Below are 22,442 nucleotides of genomic sequence, written 5' to 3' on the forward strand. Positions count from 1 at the left end.
TGTAGACACAGTACTAGAGGCTGTTATATTTGCAAAAGGATGCTCAATTAAGTATTAATGTAATATTTTTGTTGGGGTTCCCAAATATATGCACCTGTCTAATTTTGTTATGATGCATATTGAGTATTTACTGTTAATCCAATAAACTTAATGTCACTGCGGAAATACTACTGTTTCCATAAGGCTTGTCATATATTAAAAGGAAGTTGCTACCTTGAAAGCTCAGCCAATTATGCCTCGGTGGGGGATGGGATAGCAGGCTGCTTGCGATACATTTGCAAAACGTTGCAAGACGCTGATGAGGAGGTGCAAGGGAATTTAAGGTGGCCTGGCATTACGAATATTTTTGTAGGATTCAGGGATTCTACTGTTAAATATGTTATATAAAAAAAAAAAAAAGTGATGATTTCAAGGTTTATTTGATTTAAGCCTTAATGTTCCAGTGTGGCTAAAACTGACCAAACTCACCTGCAGCATAGCTTAATATAAATAAATTCAAAGTTAAACAATACACACACACCATATCTCGATCAACTCACCTAGTTTCTTTTCGATCTCTTTCAGCTGTTTCTCTTGTAATGAAAGTTCTTCTCTTTTTTGTTTCATTTCTGGAGAATTCAGAGCTTCCACCTGTAAATTTAATTCTTCATTAACTGTAGAGCATTTGATTACTGCAGTGCGGTACTGCTGAAGAAGATCTGAAGAAAAAAAAGATGCACTAATTATTAGTAATATGTATTTATATATACTTAATTTCTTATAGTATACAATGTCTTGAAAAAAGTATTCAGCTTAGAAGTAATTTTCACATTTTATTATCACGGATACTAACAATATATTAAAAGTAGGAATTCACCCCAGTGATCTACAAAACAGTGTACTGTACATCATGCTATGTCAAAAGAAATAAATCGAAAAACTTGCATCAATTTGCTGAAAAGAAAAATCAAAAACAGTGATATACATTAAAATGCCATGAATATAGGGATAACTTTGCTCAGGTGCAGTATATTATCTTACCAACACACCCAATTTGTTGATAGATTCCACCTGTTCTCAATTAATTTATGATAAATCCTCCTTCTCAAAAAAAAAAACAACACAACAAATGAAGACAAAAGAGCTTTCAAAATAAGCCGGGGATATAACTGTAAAGAAGCACAGATCTGGGGAAGGGTAAAACACCGTCTCAAAGACACTAAAAACACCTCAGTGTGAAGTCTACCATGAGGAAGTGAAAAAATATTAAAAGTACAGCTACACTGACTAAGTCACACTGTCCCTCTAAACTTAGATGTTGAAAAAAGAATGCCATTTGTCATTAAGGCTACTGTGACACCAACTGAGTGTCAGAAGTGAAGTTACTGCACAAAAACAACCTTTATGGAATTAATGCAAGAACGAACCCTGGGTTGAAAACAAATTTCTTCCTAATAAAAATTAGAGGGCTCTGCTTCACTCGCCAACCCCTGGATTTGGTCCTGTGGAAATACAATTTAAAGTGTTTTTTTTCATGGGAATTGTTACATATGCATTATGTTCACTTTTCATTTTAAAACTTCAGTAAAAACAATATTTGGAATCAACTTTTCTTCAAGCTTGCATTGAATTTTGATTCCTTGTTTGGTCTTACATCATGATCATGCAACGTATAACTAGCCGTGAGTGAATATCGTTTCTTCGTCTCTTATAAATAAGCGACTTTTTAAAATCTTTGCCCTTGTGATTTGTTAATTGTCACTGCAAAAGCTATTCTCACAGGAAACTTAACGCTTTAATATGAACGGCATATCAAGATTTCCTTTTTGTCCAAACATCGTTTCAAGTTCATTCAATAAAAATAAAACTTTGTGATAAAACAATCTACTTACGAAAGTGGGAATATCCAGAGCCGATGTAGCCGGTAGCATTGTTCTCAAGAAGCTGCGGATTTCTGGCCATTGTGGATTGCACATCATTGTAAGAAATAAATCTGGCGGAGCGATAGTTCTGGATATTGCCATTGCATCATGATATAACTGTTGCAAAGCTCTTGGACTATCTTGATATGATGATGGTAATATTACTGCTTTACCTATTTTGAATTTGTCTGAACTATTGATATTTGAATTTTGAACGTGATCAATGAGACATTGCATATGTTCTGTTCATCAAATTTAGCTTGATTCGATTTAATAAAGATGAGATGTTTAGCTGCGACTTTTATATACGCATTAACAATGTGATGTTGAGATGACAGAAGTGGGTTAAATACATGGGAATGTACCACTAATTTTGACCCGAAATATTGTGCGGGTGTTATTCGTTTTTCTGAATGCGTTTGTTTCATATTGTCCTGTTTCACCATCTGGAAAAGCAAAGGAAAGAGTAAAGGGTCAGCATGTGGTGATGCATATGACATAAATGACGAATCATGCTTTGCCTTTGGATATACATGAATATCTACTCTGTCGTGGATATCTCTGTCTTTTGAAATTATTATCGCTGACAATTCGTCACATGTGGTTTTATTATAAATGCGACTGTGATCTTTCGGATTCATATAGAAATCCAAGAAAATTTCTTTGTCCATGTTTTGCTGATAAATTTCGTGTAAAGTGTGATACATTTGGATGTATTGATTTGTATCCATTATTCTCTGTATAATTTCTATTACATCGGATCGTTTAACTCTTTCGATTGTAGTATGTTGCATCGCTTCTGTGTGATCATAAAGATACACCTGCCAAATTGTGTTTTTTTTCGAAATTAAACTTGTTGTAGCTGTAATTGTTGTGGGAACACAGATTCTCATAGCGTCCATTATTGTGCAAATCAACGTTTTGTGCACTGAATGATGCTGAGGCGAAAAGATTATTGTAGACGCGTATATTTTGCCTGTAGTGTTTGTGAATTTCACTTTCACCAAACAAATCTTTGAATTCTTGCGGAAACACCTATTCATTGGGAAGCAGCAGCAGTACTTTTCCCTAATAGCAACATGAATTAGATGATCTACAAGTCTCTTACTTAAACTTTACAACCTTACAATATCTACATACTTCCGATGTATCACCTATGTCCATATATTCGATCTCTTTTTGCTGTTCCGTTATTTCATCTAGTAATAATTTCCGTTTGTTTGCGCAAATGCGATGTATACCCTCTTTTTTTGACAGTTTTGAATTTTAGTACTGTCATATTTTTTAACTTGCGCTGCGTGTGTATCGTGCCAAGGTTTATTTTGAGCAGCTCAAATTCCACTGCTTTCATAATCTGTAACCTGCTGTGCGTGTGTATGGCACCAACATTTTTAAACGTCTTTATGAAGTTCTACTGTGTCTTTTACTCTGTGTTTTATTTTACCCTGTTTGGACCTGCAAGATTTTCAATTCTACTTGTTCCAGGCTGATTATTACTTTCCTTGCCTAGGTCACCGTCTCATGGGAACATGCTGTCTCAGCCTCTCTGAAGTGTCCCTCTTCAGAACATCATGTCTCATCTCAAGATTTTCTTTTATAACCGAGAGATTTGTAAATCATATGGAAGATATTGCAAAGATGCAAGAGAAAGTCTTGAGGTCCGATAATGTTTAGGTCTGAACACAAAGTGATATGTGTAGTGTAAAATCTAACACTGCACATCTGTCAGGTGATACAATCCTCACAGTAAAGTGGGGTGGTAGTAGTATCTATTACTATTTTGTGGGAATTCTCTTCAGAAGCAGGGACTGGCAGTCTGTTTTGCACTAACCAGAGTGAGTAACTCCCGCAATTTATTATTGTAGAAGGAAAGGAGTGCCAATGTCATTGGAATATTCCAAAATTAGTATTACCAGAATGTTCAATGCAGGATAATTTCTCAGTTCTTACATCTCCATACCTTGACACTAGTTTTGATGTTGTAGTTATGGGTACCAATTCTTTTGTCCAAAACATGACTTTTCTTTGACCGAGTGGTGTTTACTTCCTTCCTCCCATATGCTTATGATTTAAAGATTGTAAAGGGAGTTCCAGCTTTTTAAAATAATATAAAAATACTTGTTACATTGTCATGTTGGATCCAACAGTATTATTTTTCATCAGTAAGAGATCCTTAAATATTTTTAACACTCAAGCATTGTTTCAAGCATAGTTGTCTTGGGTCCATTGCCCATCATGTTAAAAGGGACCAGGTCACTTAGCCAATTATTTGTTTTCAAATGCTGCCTGAATGCCTTCTGTTAAATAAAATATCTTCCCCTTATAGGCGCTTTGCATTTAAGGCTTTGACGAGAACAGGCCACACATCCCAAAAAAGCTCACCAGTCCTATCCACGTAATTTTTCTAAAATAACAACTAGTCTAGTTTTGAAGGTCCCTAAAATCCTACTGTCTACCACGCTACTTAGTAACTTATTCCAGGTGTCTATGGTTCCCTGTGTGAAGAAAAACTTCCTAATGTACAGTCATATGAAAAAGTTTGGGAACCCCTCTTAAATCTTTGGGTTTTTGTTTATAATTGGCTGAGCTTTCAAAGTAGCAACTTCCTTTTAATATATGACAAGCCTTATGGAAACAGTAGTATTTCCGCAGTGACATTAAGTTTATTGGAGTAACAGTAAATACTCAATATGCATCATAACAAATTTAGACAGGTGCATACATTTGGGAACCCCAACAAAAATATTACTTTAATACTTAATTGAGCATCCTTTTGCAAATATAACAGCCTCTAGATGCGTCCTATAGCCTTTGATGAGTGTCTGGATTCTGGATGGAGGTATTTTTGACAATGCTTTCATACAAAATCTCTCCAGTTCAGTTAAATTTAATGGTTGCCGAGCATGGACAGCCTGCTTCAAATCATTCCATACATTTTTGACGATATTCAAGTCCATGGCCATTCCAGAACATTGTACTTTGTGCTCTGCATGAATGCCTTGGGATTTAGGACCACCTCATACTTCATGATTGGACACACCGGTGTATGAAGTTCAAGGCTTAACAAGTTAATCCAACCAGTTTGGTGTTGCAAGTAATCAGTATTGGGCAGTTACATGCATTCAAATCAGCAAAATTACAAGGGTACCCAAACTTTTGCACAGCCAGTTTTTCACATTTGATTTAATTTCATACAACTAAATGCTACTTTACTAAAAATCTTTGTTCGGAAAACACCCCAGTACTCAGATGTTCCTAGGAAATGAAAGACATACCACTGTTATCTTTTTTTGTTGAAAGTAGAGTAAATTATGCAGGCTGAGACTATTTGTCGCTAGGACGTATAACTTTCAGCGCTTCAACTTGCAAGAAGGATGTCAGCAAATCAGTACATCTCAGTCTCTAATCTTCATCTCCCTGTAACCGCTATAATAGATAATTTAAAGTGTAATTCTCTCCAGTTTATTCTATCGATCTATCTTGCTGCTTGAGGACATAGGCATAGAAGTTAGTGCAACATATGCATGACAAAAGTATGAGATTTGGGACATTTTGTTAAGATTTACGTAATAAAGAGTATAAAGAGGAAAACAGGGTGACATGGAACACTACATAACAAAACATTCCCCTCTTTTTTTATGTGGTGCTGTACTGTTTTCAAAAATGGAGGAGGAAAAGTGATGACGACAAAGTTTCAGAGGACTTTAATAATGCTGCATGTGAGGGATATAAAGAAATCTATCCATATTGCAACATGGTATAAAGTTGAAGAGTAATAACTATGAAATAAAGAAGTATATTCCTTTTCACAGAAATACACAAAAAATCTTGCAGCTTTCCATAAAAAATTAAAGACAGACGTGGAAAGTGACCAATTGAAAAATGAAAAGGTAAATATGGGAAGGTTAAAATGGATGCTAAGTTTTGAATATAGGCTGTAAAAGAGACATATGAGTGAAACAGCAGCACTACTACACAAATAAGAATGAATCCAAAATAACATAAACAGAGTTATATAAACTATAATCAGCACATGACAAGTTAGAAAACCACCACTATTGAGGTGGGATTATATGCAATTCAGGCACCCATAGTCTATTCTATTTTCTTAGTAATAAAGTGCAAGTATAAAGTCCCATAACGCCTTTACTGTGGCGTTCATCTGACCAGGTAACATACCTCTTATTTGCACATCAAAAGCTCAAATAATGAACACACATATTTTTAAAGCTAGCTAGCAAAGACTGCACAATCTTAAGTGTTTAACTGCATCAGTTTTAAGTCGCTGCTTATCATACAATAATATGAGGAATAATCATTACTTATCTCCACCTCTATTATTGTTTTTTCACTGGTCACATTACAAACAATATGATTTGATGGACATTTCCTATTTAAGTTTTGCAGATAAGCAGCCATTCCACTAGTGTTAAATTAGCTGTAGTGGAAAAAAAAGCTATAGACTTATAAAAACCCTGAGGATGTGCCTTCAAATCTTACTACTAACAAGATTTGACCACGAGCAAGTTGCTATACCTGTCTGTGCTCAAATTGGAAAAAACAAATTAAATGCAACAAAATGTATCTCAAATGATCCAAGTCACCTTGGATAAAAGTGTTAGCCGATAAAAAAAAGTAATGATAATAAAAGTAATAAAATAATCACACAATACTAATATTATATATACACTTATTTAATTTGAATTTGTTACTATATATATTTTCAATGTGACTCTTAAAACATTTTTAAACATTTTAACCTGTAAAATAACAAAACATTAACAGCTGCACCCAATTTTACTTGGACAGGAACTAGCTCCCCAATCCCAGTGAAGTCATAATTAATATAATAGGCTTCAGAATGTATGTGTGGTTGTATATACAAAATAGAAAAATTGTTTAGTAGGTTAGCGGAAGTTGATTATGTAATTGTACAAACCAATTTTTGCTTCCAGTGTAGCACAAAAACTTGGCAGAGGAGCGCCAAAGACCATTCCTCTCAGCTTCTCCATTGTTGGAGCTTTATTTTGAAGGCCTCCAAATTTTCCATTGCTACGGATTCTATCTCCTTGCCTTGTCAGCAGTGTAGGGCAATGTGTAATTTTAACAACCTAAAAAGAAGTAAAACACGCTAAAAATATTAATACAAAATACTAGTGATATGAAAATTAATGTTGCCTTTGCAAATGTTAAAACCTAAACCATATAATATGAAAGGAGAGACTGTAAAATTTCATTTAGCACTGTTATTCCTATTCTACCATTAATCTCAATAGCTCAAAGAGAAAACGGCTTATCTATAGAGCTAACAATTATTATAAAAAATTACATTACAAAATAAACATAAATTTTACTGATTATTGTTTAATAGCATGGTAGAGAAAAAATATCTATAAAATTCATACCTCTTTTCTATAAAGATTAGCAGAATCCAAGTTGTCTAGAATAATGGAATCTCCTAGCAGCATGCCAAACACTGAAGGAATATAAAAAATGTATGCACATGAAATCTAAATCTGACATTGCGTCCTCCAATTATATGTTAACACCACATTTTATTAATAAGCTAAACATGTAGCAATAAAGTACACTAATGAACTAAGAATAAAAAATATTTACTGTGCAGTTAATTAGCAGTGCACAAACAACTATTGTTGAGTGAACAAGCAAATGTATTTTAATATTTTAACATTTTAAATTTTTTATTTTAAAGAGCATTTAAGACTAAAACATTTTAATCATTTCAACATTAGGAATAGGAGAGCTTAGAAGTGATTAAAGGAAATTTTGACCTTTTACCTATTTTGCAGTCTTCAACATGTTCTGGAAAGATAAGCAAATCCCTTGCAAATACTGGATTTCCTGTTGGCTGAAAATGACACTTTCCATTCCGCAGGTGAGGTAATGGTCTGTAAAGAAACAACAATTAAATTGGGGTACAGTATATGAGAGGAGGAGAAAGAAGACACAGAAAGAGAGAAAAAAAATACTTCACTGGTAAACATCTAATTCATAAGACAACCTCTGTGTCAAATATTTCACTTACAAACCTCTGTGTTACATGCTTGGTAAGCAAAAATAACCAAAGGTGTTGCTTGCAATGCATCATTTGCTAGTGATAAGACTAATTACATCTACTAGGGTCACTTGCTACGGTTATTTTAGGAAACAATTTGAGGAGTAGGTTTTGACCATATTTTGTGTTTTTATAGTTTTTAAAACAATTACCATGTTTTATACTTTTTTGAACACTTGTGTTTATTATGACATTGGAAAAATGCTTACTTTTCAGAAACCTCTTTAATAGTAAATATAATAAGGAATTGCTAAGGCCACAATGAAAACCTGAAAATAAAAATTGTGTTGGGGGCTACTGATAAAAATATTATAAACATGTTAAATTGTTATAAGTTACCCAGTGCCCAGCACTGTAAAAAAAATTGTAGCAGAGTGCAAGGAGCTCTTCAGTGGCTGGGCTGGAAGGTGCTTTAGGCTGGACAGGGAGAGATGAGGATGTGTGGCAGCAGGTTGGGCATAGCGTGATGTTCTGACTGGCAACAACTTGAGTGAATCCTTTAAATCAGAAGGGTTAAGGAAAGAGGACAGGGACATTCTTAGGAAACGAGAAACTCTGAACCCCAAGGACAGTTAGCTTGCATTTATGGGTCATCATCTCTGTGATGATGAAGAGTGGCACCATGTTAAGTGTTCTAGTTAGAAACATGATACTTGGAGTTGGTCTCGTCCGGCACGGGAGATGAACATCTGAAACGGAACTTCGTTAGCAGCTGTGTTATTTTTTCTTTTTTTTTATCATCCTGAGGTTTCCTGTACTTACTTAACCTGAGGAGGCTCAATTACAGTATATCCAAGCATATATTAACATGACCGGCAGAAATAGGGTTTAGAAAAACGCAGTTAAAGCTCCACCCAAGGCTAGACAGTCATCAAGTTGAAGGTATGGCCTTTCAGAAACTGACCTGGAACAGATAGGCAAGAGTACAGATTTCTTGGGACCGGATGCTACGGCATCATTTCCAGTCGAGAGCGAAAGTGGGAGTGATTGTATAAGCGAATTGGTCCAGGATAGCATGTCAGTTCCAGAAGATTCAGGGAAACTAAAAATTGCCTTACCTTCCTCATTGTCAACCACTCCTCGCGAGCCGGAATTGACTTCACTGGCGGCACAGAGGGAAGACCGAAACGAGCTGTCTGAGCTGAAGGTAATGATCGCCGTGATGGCCACCGCTCAAGACATAAAAGAGCTCAAGAATGATTTAAAGATAGATATAAAGAAATAAATAAATGATATAGGGAAACAAATAAAGAACAAACAAGACAAATGAAAAGCTGCTTCAGGATATTAAAAACCAAGAAAAACGTGTAAATAACCACTTTCAGGCTGCCTTTAACGGTGTGCTAGAAAAAATTGAGGAACAAATACAGGAAAAGGCATCTACGTTTGACAGTAAACTTACAGCACTTGACACTCAGTTGGAAGACGTTAAGCAAATACTCACAACTCGTACTGAAACAACTGAACAACTGGCATCTACCGCTGATGGAAAAACAATGGCTGCAAATTCTGAATGCAAAGCACTCAGAGAAAGACTTGCTGCACTGGAAGATAGATGTGGAAAGAATAATATTAGAATCAAAGTTCTCCCTGAGAATTCTGAAAGGCCAAATCCAGTGAAATTCATAGCTGAACTACTCTCTAAAATAATTGGAGAGGACTTCAAATTAGAAACCGAGATAGCAGCAGCATACCACATACAGGGATCAAATCCCTCTAAACCCAGAACTTTCATCGTGTTTTGAAAAATTACAGTTTAAACTTAATATAATGTTACTTCTCAGACAGAAACGAGATCATACAGTCATATGAAAAGGTTTTAGGAACCCCTCTCAGCCTGCATAGTAATTCACTGTACTTTCAACAAAAAAGATAACAGTGGTATGTCTTTCTATGGCTGTGCAAAAAGTTAGGTGCCCTTGTAATTTTGCTGATTTGAATGCATGTAACTGCTCAATACTGATTGCTTGCAATACCAAATTGGTTGGATTAGCTCGTTAAGCCTTGAACTTCATAGACAGATGTGTCCAATTATGAGAAAAGGTATTTAAGGTGGTCAATTGCAAGTTGTGCTCTCCTCTGAAGAGTCACAGCATGGGATCCTCAAAGCAACTCTCAAAAGATCTGAAAACAAACATTGTTCAGTATGATAGTTTAGGGGAAGGCTACAAAAAGCTATCTCAGAGGTTTAAACTGTCAGTTTCAACTGTAAGGAATGTAATCAGGAAATGGAAGGCCACAGGCACAGTTGCTGTTAAACCCAGGTCTGGCAAGCCAAGAACAATACAGGAGCGGCATATGCGCAGGATTGTGAGAATGGTTACAGACAACCCACAGATCACCTCCATTAGACCTGCAAGAACCTCTTGCTACAGATAGTGTACCTATACATCTTTCTACAATTCAGCGCAATTTGCACAAAGAAAATCTGTATGGCAGGGTGATGAGAAAAAAGCCTTTTCTGCACTCACGCCACAAACAGAGTTGCTTGTTGTATGCAAATGCTCATTTAGACAAGCCAGATTAATTTTGGAACAAAGTGCTTTGGACTGATGAGACAAAAATTTAGTTATTTGGTCATAACAAAAAGCGCTTTGCATAGTGGAAGAACAACACCGCAATTTCAAGAAAAACACCTACTACCTACTGTCAAATTTGGTGGAGGTTCTATCATGCTTTGGGGCTAGTTCAGGGACTGGGGCTCTTGTTAAAGTCGAGGGTCAGATGAATTCAACCCAATATCAACAAATTCTTCAGGATAATGTTCAAGCATCAGTCTCAAAGATGAAGTTACGGATGGGTTGGATATTCCAACAAGACAATGACCCAAAACACAGTTCGAAATCTACAAAGGCATTCATGCAGAGGGAGAAGTACAATGTTCTGGAATGGCTGTCACAGTCCCCTGACTTGAATATCATTGAAAATCTATGAGATGATTTGAAGCAGGCTGTCCATGCTTGGCAGCCATCAAATTTAACTGAACTGGAGAGATTTAGTATGGAAGAATGGTCAAAAATACCTCCATCCAGAATCCAGACACTCATCAAAGGCTATATGAGGAATCTAGAGGCTGTTATATTTGCAAAAGGAGGCTCAAATAAGTATTGATGTAATATCTCTTTTGGGGTGCCCAAATTTATGCACCTGCCTAATTTTGTTATGATGCATATTGCATATTTTCTGTTAATCCAATAAACTTAATGTCACTGCTGAAATACTACTATTTCCATAAGGCAGGTCAAATATTAAAAGGAAGTTGCTACTTTGAAAGCTCAGCCAAAGATAAACAAAACTCCAAAGAATTAGGAGGGGTTTCCAAGATTTTTCATATGACTGTATTTGAAAATAATTGAATTCGTATTTTCCCAGATTTCTCACCCTCAACAGCAGCTAAACATGCCGCATTTTACAACATTAAACAGTGCTTACGGAAAGGTGAGATCAGATACAGCCTCTTGTATCCTGCTAAACTAAAAGTGGACATTTAAGGCAAGCTATACATTTTAACTTCTACGGAGGAAGCTGAAAAAGAGCTAAAAAAACTGATCCTGACACTTTTTTGAAATACGAGTGTTGGTTGCATTCTGTTCAGGCACGGCAAAGATGATCTTACCGGCAATTTGATCAGCCTGCAATGATACTGGCACCATTATTATACATCCAAATTACTTCTTGGTCACTTATTGTTTAGGTTTTATTTTTTAATAATTGTTTAACATCATTTCACGGGTTTGACTCTGTTAACACTAGTATTACCAGAGCCTACGAAAAAAACTCGTAGATCCGGCCCACCTTAAATCCATTTGCACCTCTCCGCCAGCATCTTTTGTCCTCTAAATGTGCCGATAAAGACAAGCTGCAAACAGCCGGCTATTCCATCCCCCCACCAACTTAGAACATGCACGAACTTCTCCCAGCTCGTGCCTTAATTGATTATCTGGGAGTGAAGTGGAGTTTTGGAGAGGAAATAATAGATCGTTATTTGGAAAACAAGCATTTCATGTGTGTTCCGTTTCTACAGTAATCTGTGTAAACACATTTTTAAAACAGAAACGTTTTTCATATTTTAGTAGTAAATGACAAAATGTAGGCATTGTCACACACGTGTGCATGGGAGGCAGCTGAAGGGCTTAGAAAATACTGTTTATACATCTGCCCGGGGGATGGGGTACGCTGACGCTCTTTCTGAGTTATTTGCAGGTCTTACCCGGGAAATCCCACCAGGAGCCACCATTTCCAAGAATAAGGTCACTTCCGGTTCCGGCCCCAAGGATGATGTCACTTCCAGTTCCGGCCCAGAGGACGACATCACTTCCGCCCTCTGTCCTATAAAGCCCACTGCCTTTGCTCTGGCAGGCAGTTCTGTTTTGGACTCTGTTGTATAAACTTGAATATAATGTCTCAAGTACTTTTGCAGCCAGGAAACCGAATTAAACGGGTGGCTGCCCCAAACCTTTTAACGCCTCACGTCTCATCTTATTACAGCATAAACTATATAATGTATAAAGCCTGCAGTCCAAACATCAAATAAACACTTCCACAAAAGGTTCAAGGAAAAGACAACAGCTTCCGTGGCTTAGCGGTCAGAGAAAAAGCCGCGTTAGCATGCAACATTGACACGCATTTACTATGACTGCCTCCATGGCAAAACGGTATCTGCTGCTGACTGGGAATCAAAAGGTCATGAGTTCAATCCCGCACGACTCCATTTTGAGAAATGAACTGCTCTTATTCTTACTACTTTAGAATAAAAACATACATTTGATCCCAGTCTGTAACAGCCGGTGTAATTTATACTTGTACAGGTTAGCTTTTTGTTTTTTTATTCTCTCAGCTGCGTTCACGATCCCAACTCCCCAAACCCCCCCAGCATTTGACACTGCTGTTTTCACATAGACGCGCTATAAAAGAGGTAAACTGAAATCATGACGATGATACTACCTCGGATCAAGAATACACTTTTGCCATCGCTGTACTTTGTATATGTACATGGGAAACTCTGCACTCGTGATTTTACACTGTAGGAAGTAATTAAGTAAATAAAGGTAAATAGGTAACAGACGGTGCATGTGCCCAAAACATTAACATTTATATGTTACTTACATAAAAGCCAGATCTAATGTTATTTACCGACACAGGCATGCTCAAAAAAATACACGTGTAATGCCACAAAAGTGCATGCAGACACTTCAGTTCGCAAGTATTGGTACGAGAATGCAGTCACAAGCAGACTGCAGAGCTATAGCGCGTCTTTATGTGAAAACAGCAGAGAATGAAACTGAATTAAAAAAAACCAAAACAAAGCTAACCTTTACAAGTATCATAAATTACACCAGCTGTTACAGACTGAAATCAAATGTATGTTTTTATTCTAAAATAGTAAGAATAAAAGCAGTTCACTTCTCAAAACGAAGTTGTGCGGGATCGAACTCATCACGTTTTGATTCTCAGTCAGCAGCTGATACTGTTGCGCCACGGAGGCAGTCATACTAAATGCATGTTAATGTCGCACCCTAATACAGCTTTTTTTCTGCAGTTATATTTTTGAATAAAAGCGCACTTGTTCTGTTATACAGTATTTGTACCTTTTGTGAAAGTGTTTCTTTGATATTTGGACGTCTCCCAAAATAAACGTTTTGAGTAGTGAGCTGTTGTTATTGTTAATATTATACAATAAAAGCATACATTTAATTTGTGTCTGTAACAGCCGCTGTAAATGTATAGTACTTGTCAAAGTTAGCGTCTTTTTTTAGTTTTACTTTATTTACTTATCTTCCTACAGCATAAAGTCACAAGTATACTGCAGAGCTTCCTCTGTTTGATCATCAAGGGCATGCTCACAAATTACACGTATAACGCCATGAAAAATACCTGCTGACACTTTAGTATGTGAGCAATGGTACAAGAATGCAGTTAGACTTTTTTTGGGCACATACACCAGGCTAGTGTTTAGATCTGAATGGTGTAGCATTGGCGAGCTCTGTAAGTCGTGTTGTTTCTTTGAAGGACAGATGATTGGCAGGATGACGCCAGACTTTCGCCTTTATGCCTGGTGCAGCTGTGTTGTTCTTAATATGTGAGTGGACGGTCAGTGCCACAGTCTCCAACCCATATAACATAGCTGGTCTCACTACTGTCCTGTAGACCTTCCCTTTCACTTTTGCCGATACCCGTCTGTCACAAATTACTCCTAACACTCTTCTCCACCCATTCCATGCAATCTCTTTTTCACCTCTCTTCCACAATCCCCATTACTCTGTACTGTTGATCCCAAGTATTTAAACTCATCCACCTTCGTCAACTCTACTCCCTGCATCCTCACCATTCAACTGACCTCCATCTCGTTTACACACAAATATTCTGTCTTGTTCCTACTGACCTTCATTCCTCTCCTCTCTAGTGCTTATCTCCACCTCTCCAGGGTCTCCTCAACCTGCTCCCTACTATCACTACCGATCACAATGTCATCAGCAAACATCATAGTCCACGGGGACTCCTGTCTAATCTCGCCTGTCAACCTGTCCATCACTATTGCAAATAACATCCTCAGGTGGTGCTCTTTCTTGGCATGAAACCAAACTGCTGCTCACTAATCATCACCTCACTTCTTAACCTAGCTTCCACTACTCTGTCCCATAACTTCATGCTGTGGCTCATCAATTTTACTGCTAATCCGTTGCACTTCCTGATTCACTATATCCACATCATCCAACCTCTTCTGTCTCTCGTTCTCTTCATTCATCAGCCTCTCAAAGTACTCTTTCCATCTGCTCAACACACTCTTCTCACTTATGAGTACGTTTCCATCTTTATCCTTTATCACCCTAACCTGCTGCATATCTTTCCAAGCTCAGTCCCTCTGTCTAGACAATCGGTACAGGTGCTTTTCTCCCTCCTTAGTGTCCAACGTCTCATGCAACTCATCGTACGTCTTTTCTTCAGCCTTCGCCACCTCTCTCTTCACCTTGCGCCTTATCTCCTTGTGCTCTTGTCTACCTTCTGCGTCTCTCTGACTATCCCACTTCTTCTTTGCCATCCTCTTCCTTTGTATACTCTCCTGTATTTCCTCATTCCACTACCAGGTTTCCTTTTCATCCTTCCTCTTTCTAGATGTCACGCCAAGCACCCTTCTTGCTGTCACCCTTACTACATCTTCTGTAGTTTCCCAGCTGTCTGGTAACTCTTCACTGCCACCCAGTGCCCGTCTCACCTCCTCCCTAAACTCAACCTTGCAGTCTTCCTTTTTCAACTTCCATCATTTGATCCTTGGCTCTGCCCTCACTCTCTTCCTCTTCTTGATCTCCAATGTCATCCTACAGACCACCATCCTATGCTGCTTAACTACACTTTCCTTTGCCACCACTTTACAGTCTTCAATCTCCTTCAGATCAACCCTTCTGCATAGGATGTAATCTACCTGTGTGCATCTTCCTCCACTCTTGTATGTAACCCTTTGTTCCTCCCTCTTCTTAAAATACGTATTCACCACAGTCATGTCCATCCTTTTGGCAAAATCCACTGTCCTCTGACCTTCTTCATTCCTCTCCTTGACACCATATCTACCCTTCACCTCCTTGTCTCCACTGTTCCCTTCACCAACATGCCCACTGAAATCCGCTCCAATCACCACTTTCTGTCCCAAAAATCTTCTTTCTCACCCATTGCACACCCAACGTGCGGTGCATGTGCACTAACAACATTCATCATCACACCACCAATTTCCAGCTTCATAATCATTACTCTGCCTGACACTCTTTTCACCTCCAAAACACTCGACATACTGTTCCTTCAGAATAACTCCTACCCTATTTTTCCACCCTTCCACACCATGATAGAACAATTTGAATCCACCTCCGATCCACCTGGCCTTATTACCCTTCCATTTAGTCTCTTGCATGCACAATATATATCAACCTTTCTTCTCTCCATCATATCTGTTAACTGTCTCCCCTTACCAGTCATACCGTCAACATTCAAAGTTCCTACCCTCAGTTCCACTTTCTTTACTTTCCTGCTCTCCTCCTGCCTCCAGACACGTATCCCCCCTCTCTTCTTCTCCTTCTTCGGCCAACAGTAGCCCAATTTCAGTCAGCACCCTGTTGGCTAAAAGTTAAGACTACAAAATGACGGAAAAAGCTCAGTAGTAAGATCTTCATGATCAAACAGTGAATTAAGAGAGCTGGAATGTTAAAGGGCTGAATCATGAATTAAAGAGAAAGAAAGTATTCTCTCACCTAACAGGTATTAAAGTCAAAATAGTATTTTTACAGGAGACCCACTTATTAAGCAAGGATCAGTTTCGGCTGCACAGACACTGGACTGGCCAAATATTCCATTCCAGCTTTACAAAGAAAACTAGAGGTGTTGGAATTCTCGTACATAAAACAATAACATTTGTAGTAACAGTTGTAGTATCTGATCCTGAAGACAGATATGTGATTGCCATAGATTATTATTAAACTGTAAAGTAATTTTGATAAAAATCCCACCTACCCAATGTAAATGATAGGGACTTTATCCAAAATGTACTTGCATCCATCCTAATGTGAACACACATAAAATTATAATGGCTGGGGACTTTAATTGTGTTTTAAATCCAGACCTAGATAGGTTTCGTGCCACAGGAACAATGACGTCTAACACAGCAAAAACAATTACACAGTTTGTAACAGATCACAACATGATACTAGCTACGTCTTGCTTTCAGATCATATCTATGTTGAAGTTATTTCCTGTGACCCAAAGAGATAGGAAATAAATTTGACTTGTTAAGCTCTGAGGGGGCATTAATGTTGTATGCATTTTTCAGTAATAAACAAGCCTGTTAGTGAGAAGAACCCGAGGCAGCACTACCGAGAGGACATAAAGTCTCAGTAGTAAATGGGAAAATACTTGGTCATGCACAGGTAAGTGTGTACATGTGGCAAAAAAAAAATAAATAAAAAAAAGGCTTTTATGTGTTGTTCTTGAGTGGTTTTTTAATACAATTCACCTTTGCATGACACTCCATACAGACCATTACACTGAAGAGCTCTTTATTTAATCTGCCAGGCTAAGAGATATCTTAAGAGTGATGGCCGTAGCATAATCATAATATTACCATGTAGCACCTATAAACATGTAAGTTAAATTATGTTTCCTAATATAAACTATCATAAAATAATTACGAGGTTCAATGAAAGCAAAGTATAATGATCAGCATTAAGGATTTACCCATGATTTTTGTTTATTGTGTCCTCAATAAAGTATGCAAAGAAGACAATGTCACCCGCCAATCAATGCACATGGTCAGTTTATCCCGCAAGACCAATGATTTATAGTGCACCATAGTGAGCAAAAAGCAAAAATAAAGAGTGTAATCAATTAAGTTACAGGAGCTGGTGACCAACAGAGGGCAGCAACTGTGAAATTTAATTGGTAGTTTTAATGTAAGCCAAATTGAGAGCTGCTTATACTTTGAATTAAATCAGCCTTTAGCAATCTACACAAAGCCTTAAGCTGCAGAATGGTTGCCATGCTGAAACTAAAACTGTTATGGCCAATGCCAATTGGTATTTTATTTTAGAATTATTTCATCAGCATTCGTGTTGAGCCTGTCCATCCTTAACTTCTCGTAAATAGCTGCATTGCAAATGTTCACGTAGCTGTGGCTGTGAAATTCTATTTGGAAAATGTGACCAATTTCATCTATTACTGCCACAAGTAATGCCACTGAATGTTGGTACCCAGGTGTGAATCATGGTTTTTCACAGAAAAAAAATGTAATTATAATGACTCACATTGTTTCAATACGTGTAATAAAAAAGCCAATAGTCTAATCTAAAAACTATAGATATTTTTATTTGGTATACTTTGTTAATCTCCAAGGAGAAATTGTCTTTTCACGTGACTTATGTCACTCTCATGCCAGAAAATATTTATGAAAAGGATGGAATTTGGTTTTAACTTATTTATCTAAAGTATATTTACCATTTACAGTTATGCATTTTATGGGTTTATCTTGTAATATGCACTTGTAATGGAATTAAGGGTATAACTGTAAAATACTGATTATTATCACTGTTTTTATTTTCTACAGAAAAACTTTACATTATACTTTCTGTGTGTGGATAATTTGATAATTTAAGATAGGACTGTCATTGAGCCTTGGCAGCGGTTTGAATGTAGATTTTTATCTTAATTTATTGCATGCCATTTCAATGTTTTACGGCTCCACCTAATTGCTGTTCAAGCTAGTGCAGTTATATTAATGAAAATTTCTGAAAACGGTATGATCATATGCACAGCAGACTGCAGACTAACATCGTAGTCTTCATTTATTCAGTAATTCCAAAATCAGAATAATAGTGCATGTGGTTTCATGAAAGTTACTTAAAGACAAAGCATAAAGTCAGAGTAAAAAAAGATCAGCAAATAGCAAAATAGATCTTTCTGAAGGTTTTATACCTTGCCCAGTCAGGAAGGTTCTTCCTAAAGATGGAATCAAGGGGAAGCACCTGCTGTCTACCTTGAGTTTCATTGTAGATTTGACGAGCTGCTTCTGTAGTAAGAGTAACTACACAGTCCATATCGCTGGCCAAATGCCAAGAAATTACTTTTGCTGCTTCATTGTCTTCAATTAGTGCCAAATGAGCAATCTTAAATTGAAAAATAAACAAAATACATGTACACATTATTTTTGGAATTCAGAAAAATAAAGCATAAAAACATCATGTGAATGACATCTATTGCTAATACAATATACATAAAGGAAAATTTATTTATTACCCACAATTTTTAACCTTGCTTAAACATTTGTAACATGAACATTAATATCTTGTTTATTGAATAAATTGATAGCCAGTGTGACAGTAAACTGGCTATGTGTAGGAGTGCAAGTAAATGTGGTCTTCAAAAGACTGGCAGCAGTCCAAGGTTAGTTTGCTTTGTATTTGTTACTTTTTCTGCTCAAACAAAACACATTTACTTGATATTGGCTAAACAAGCCATGGAATATAAAGCTTATCTTTTGCAGATGTAATTTTTCTGCCTTGGAACCTACAGTCACCATGCAAAGTGAAAAATACCAGCTTTGGAACAATTTTTATGAATGATAATAGTCACTTAAAAAATATTCAAAAAGTTCCCTTTGTAGCCACTGTGGAATCATTATTTCTTTTTGGGAAACCCCCTTGAAGAAGTAAAAAAAAGTATAAGCCAAGAAAGCGTCTAGAGCATGGGAAAGGCGCTATAATGTATAAATAAAATGTATTATTAAGCAAATTCTTAAAAGTAATGTGTACTGCATTGCACAAAGTGAGCCAAACAGTTTATTTTTAAAAACATTACTTCAATATTATAGAATGTAAAGAAACTACTGAATAGCTTTTATTCTATCAAGCCAAGATATGGATGTTGAGACACAAATGTGTTGTGGGTGACTGGAAATTGAAGCAAACATGATACCATGAATTGTTAAACTATCTAAAAATGGGTTGCATGCTATCTGAATTTGGGTCACACAGGGTCAAGATTCACGGTTTGTGGAGTGTCTTGTGATAGGTTGCTATGTGCATTTACACCAAAAAGCATTGATTCGTTATAACCTGTGTTGCAAAATGTCCAAGAGGAACACACCACCTCCCAGAGAAATACCACCCTCAGGTGACAGTTGTCAGTGATTATCTAAGAGGGACAACAACCCCAATACTTCCACAAACCTAAAACCGAAACCCCAAATCCATACCCCCAGCTTGGGATGACGGTCTTTTATTATAATTTTTAAATTAAATTAAATTAAATAATACTCATTGACCATCAACTAAACCTGACAATGATAAAACCATTAAAACATAATTGATAACAGTATTCTTTTGTTCTAACTAATTGAGTGATAACATATGTGTTTACTGTAGTTAGGAAACACCATTGCTAGAACAAATTCAACATGTCAAACTTATATTGCCTTGATAATTCTAATATTAAAAATGTAAATAATTTTCTTAAAGATGGAAAAAAGCATTATTTAATAAAAAAGATAAAATACAAGGAATTATTACTATATGTTTTAAATACGCCTAGAGTCAGAGTTATATCATGAAATTTTAAGATTTTCAATTAATTTAAACCAATTGCTGAATTTTTCCTAGAAAATGCATACCTTCCCTAAAACATTGGAGTTGCCTTTAGGAGTGTTAGGAATAGCACATACTCTTCTTGGTTGCTTCATTATTTTTTGTTTTTCAGCTAACATATCCTTTATCAGTGCCTCAGTCTGTTGTACCTGCAAAACAATGTTATTATATGCATCTACATACTGTAATATAAGTTACCTTGTTCAAAAGTGACACAAGGTACATCTTGATAGGAAAAGAAGCTTATAAATTAAAAAAAATAAATAAATCAATTTTGAAACCTACCAGATGGTATTAGCATATCAGTACAGCCTTTGCAATTGTAAATTTCCATTGTATGCTCAATGCAACTGTAATCTATAAAAATATTTTTTGAAGCATGTAAAATTTTCTTTATTACTGTACTGCTAGCTTGCTTCAGTTTTGTTGTTGAAGGACCTTCGACCCTACAGTGTTCATGTGTGTATATGTAAAACCACAACATTTTATATTTTTGCCTAAGGGATAGAGCACTTTATAAATGATCCATTAGCTGATTTTTTGGTAGCACATTTTAAATGGTGTGAACTTTTACCTATGACTGAAGGAGTCATCATTATGATTATTATGAATCAAATCATGTACTTATATATAGTACAATTTAGCATCTTTACTATCAAAATTAATATTAATTTGCGTTCTTCTTTTAGAACTAAGTATTTTGTGTTGTGATATTTTTAAATACTCTTCATTTGTTGTTATACAATATAACAAAATAGTAAGTTGATAGATGTTCATTTTGTGATTTTGTTATGGTATAGTTCAACCGACCTATTACAGTTGAGGCCAAAATTATTAGCCCCCTGGAATCATGGAACATTTTCCTAAACTTCTTCCCAAAGTTTGCAACATTGATGAAACTTGATATAATCAAACATCCACCAGTGCTATTTACTAGCTTTTGATACATTTTGTAATATAAAATATATTTTTAGTCTTGCTTTTTATCAAATATAGTAAAAAATGGGGTGGTCAAAAATATTAGCCCCATGTTAAATGTTTGCTTTCAAAACACACCTCCACTAATTAACCAATCAGCTTTGAAACCACACCTGTGCAATCAATTGGCTTCCTAACAACACCTGCAGTCAATTGGCTTCCTAACAACACTCAATCAGCATAAAGAGACTCCCAAGGAACAGGGCTCTTGAACACATGAGGGACTACTGTTACTGACCATGCCAAAGACAAAGGAAATCAGTCTGGAGCTCAGAAAGAAGATAGTAGAGGCTCATGATAAGGGGCAAGGCTACACTGCCATTTCCAAGCGATTCACAGTGTCTAGAACTGCTGTACGTTGCATCATTGCCAAGTACAAGGAGACAAATTCTGTTAGAAACAAACCTGGCCGTGGCCGTAAGCGCAAGATTTCAAGAACTTTGGAGAGAAAAATAGTCAGAGATGTCAGCAAGGTACCCCGGACATCTGCCAAGATGATTGTTGCTGACCTGGCCTCTTCTGGAGTTGATGTTTCAAGGAACACAGTTGTGAGGGCTCTTCACCGTGGTGGGCTTCACGTCCATCGTCCCAGAAGAACCCCTTTACACAAAGAGCGGCACATCACAGCCCGACTGAGGTTTGCCCGTGAACATTTGAAATGTAAAGATGATTTTTGAAAGTCTGTGCTTTGGTCTGATGAGACTAAACTGGAACTGTTTGGGCACATGGATGTTGCTTATGTTTGGCGAAGAAAGGGACAGGCCTTCAACCCTAGGAACACAGTTGCCACAGATAAACATGGTGGTGGGAGCATCATGCTGTGGGGCTGTTTTGCAGCCTCAGGCACAGGGAGCCTTGTTGGTGCATGGCATCATGAAAAAGAAAATTATGTTGACATTCTGAGGGAGAATATGCAGAAATCTGCTCGTAGTCTAGGCTTAGGTCGTCGCTGGGTCTTCCAACAAGACAATGACCCAAAGCATACATCAAAATTAGTTCAACAGTTTTTCAAGGATACCAAAACCAAGATCTTGGAGTGGCCCGCACAGAGCCCAGACCTCAATCCCATTGAGAATCTGTGGCGAGTGCTCAAAGTGAATGTCCATGCTCGGAAACCACGCAATTTGGACCAGCTAGAACAATTTGCAATGGAGGAATGGACCAAAATCCCTCAGGAGACCTGTGCTAATCTAGTAAAGACCTACTCTAATAGATTGTTGTTGTCAGTTGTGGCTCAAAAAGGGTACAGTATTGACTATTAATGGGCATGGGGCTAATAATTTTGGATGTCTCATTTTTGCCCTTTCTTGTTTCCACTCAGTGTGTCAAAATATCCAAACTACAATTAGTGGACCTTGTTATTTTGGACAC

The 22,442-nt window shown here is 37.0% G+C and overlaps 1 protein-coding gene across 1 annotated transcript in view; it reads right to left on the reverse strand.

Moving 5' to 3' along the window:
• smchd1 (structural maintenance of chromosomes flexible hinge domain containing 1) overlaps window positions 1-22,442 on the reverse strand; it is a 459,542-nt gene that overhangs the window by 20,645 nt on the left and 416,455 nt on the right. Inside the window, exons 41-46 of the mRNA XM_039754843.1 lie at window positions 20,120-20,242; window positions 18,427-18,617; window positions 7,701-7,810; window positions 7,307-7,377; window positions 6,841-7,012; window positions 540-698 (exon numbers count right to left, since the gene is read on the reverse strand). Coding sequence (XP_039610777.1) covers window positions 540-698; window positions 6,841-7,012; window positions 7,307-7,377; window positions 7,701-7,810; window positions 18,427-18,617; window positions 20,120-20,242 — 826 coding nt within the window. The remainder of the gene's footprint in view (window positions 1-539; window positions 699-6,840; window positions 7,013-7,306; window positions 7,378-7,700; window positions 7,811-18,426; window positions 18,618-20,119; window positions 20,243-22,442) is intronic.

This window comes from Polypterus senegalus, chromosome 5 (genome assembly GCF_016835505.1).
Source record: "Polypterus senegalus isolate Bchr_013 chromosome 5, ASM1683550v1, whole genome shotgun sequence".
Taxonomy (NCBI): domain Eukaryota; kingdom Metazoa; phylum Chordata; class Cladistia; order Polypteriformes; family Polypteridae; genus Polypterus; species Polypterus senegalus.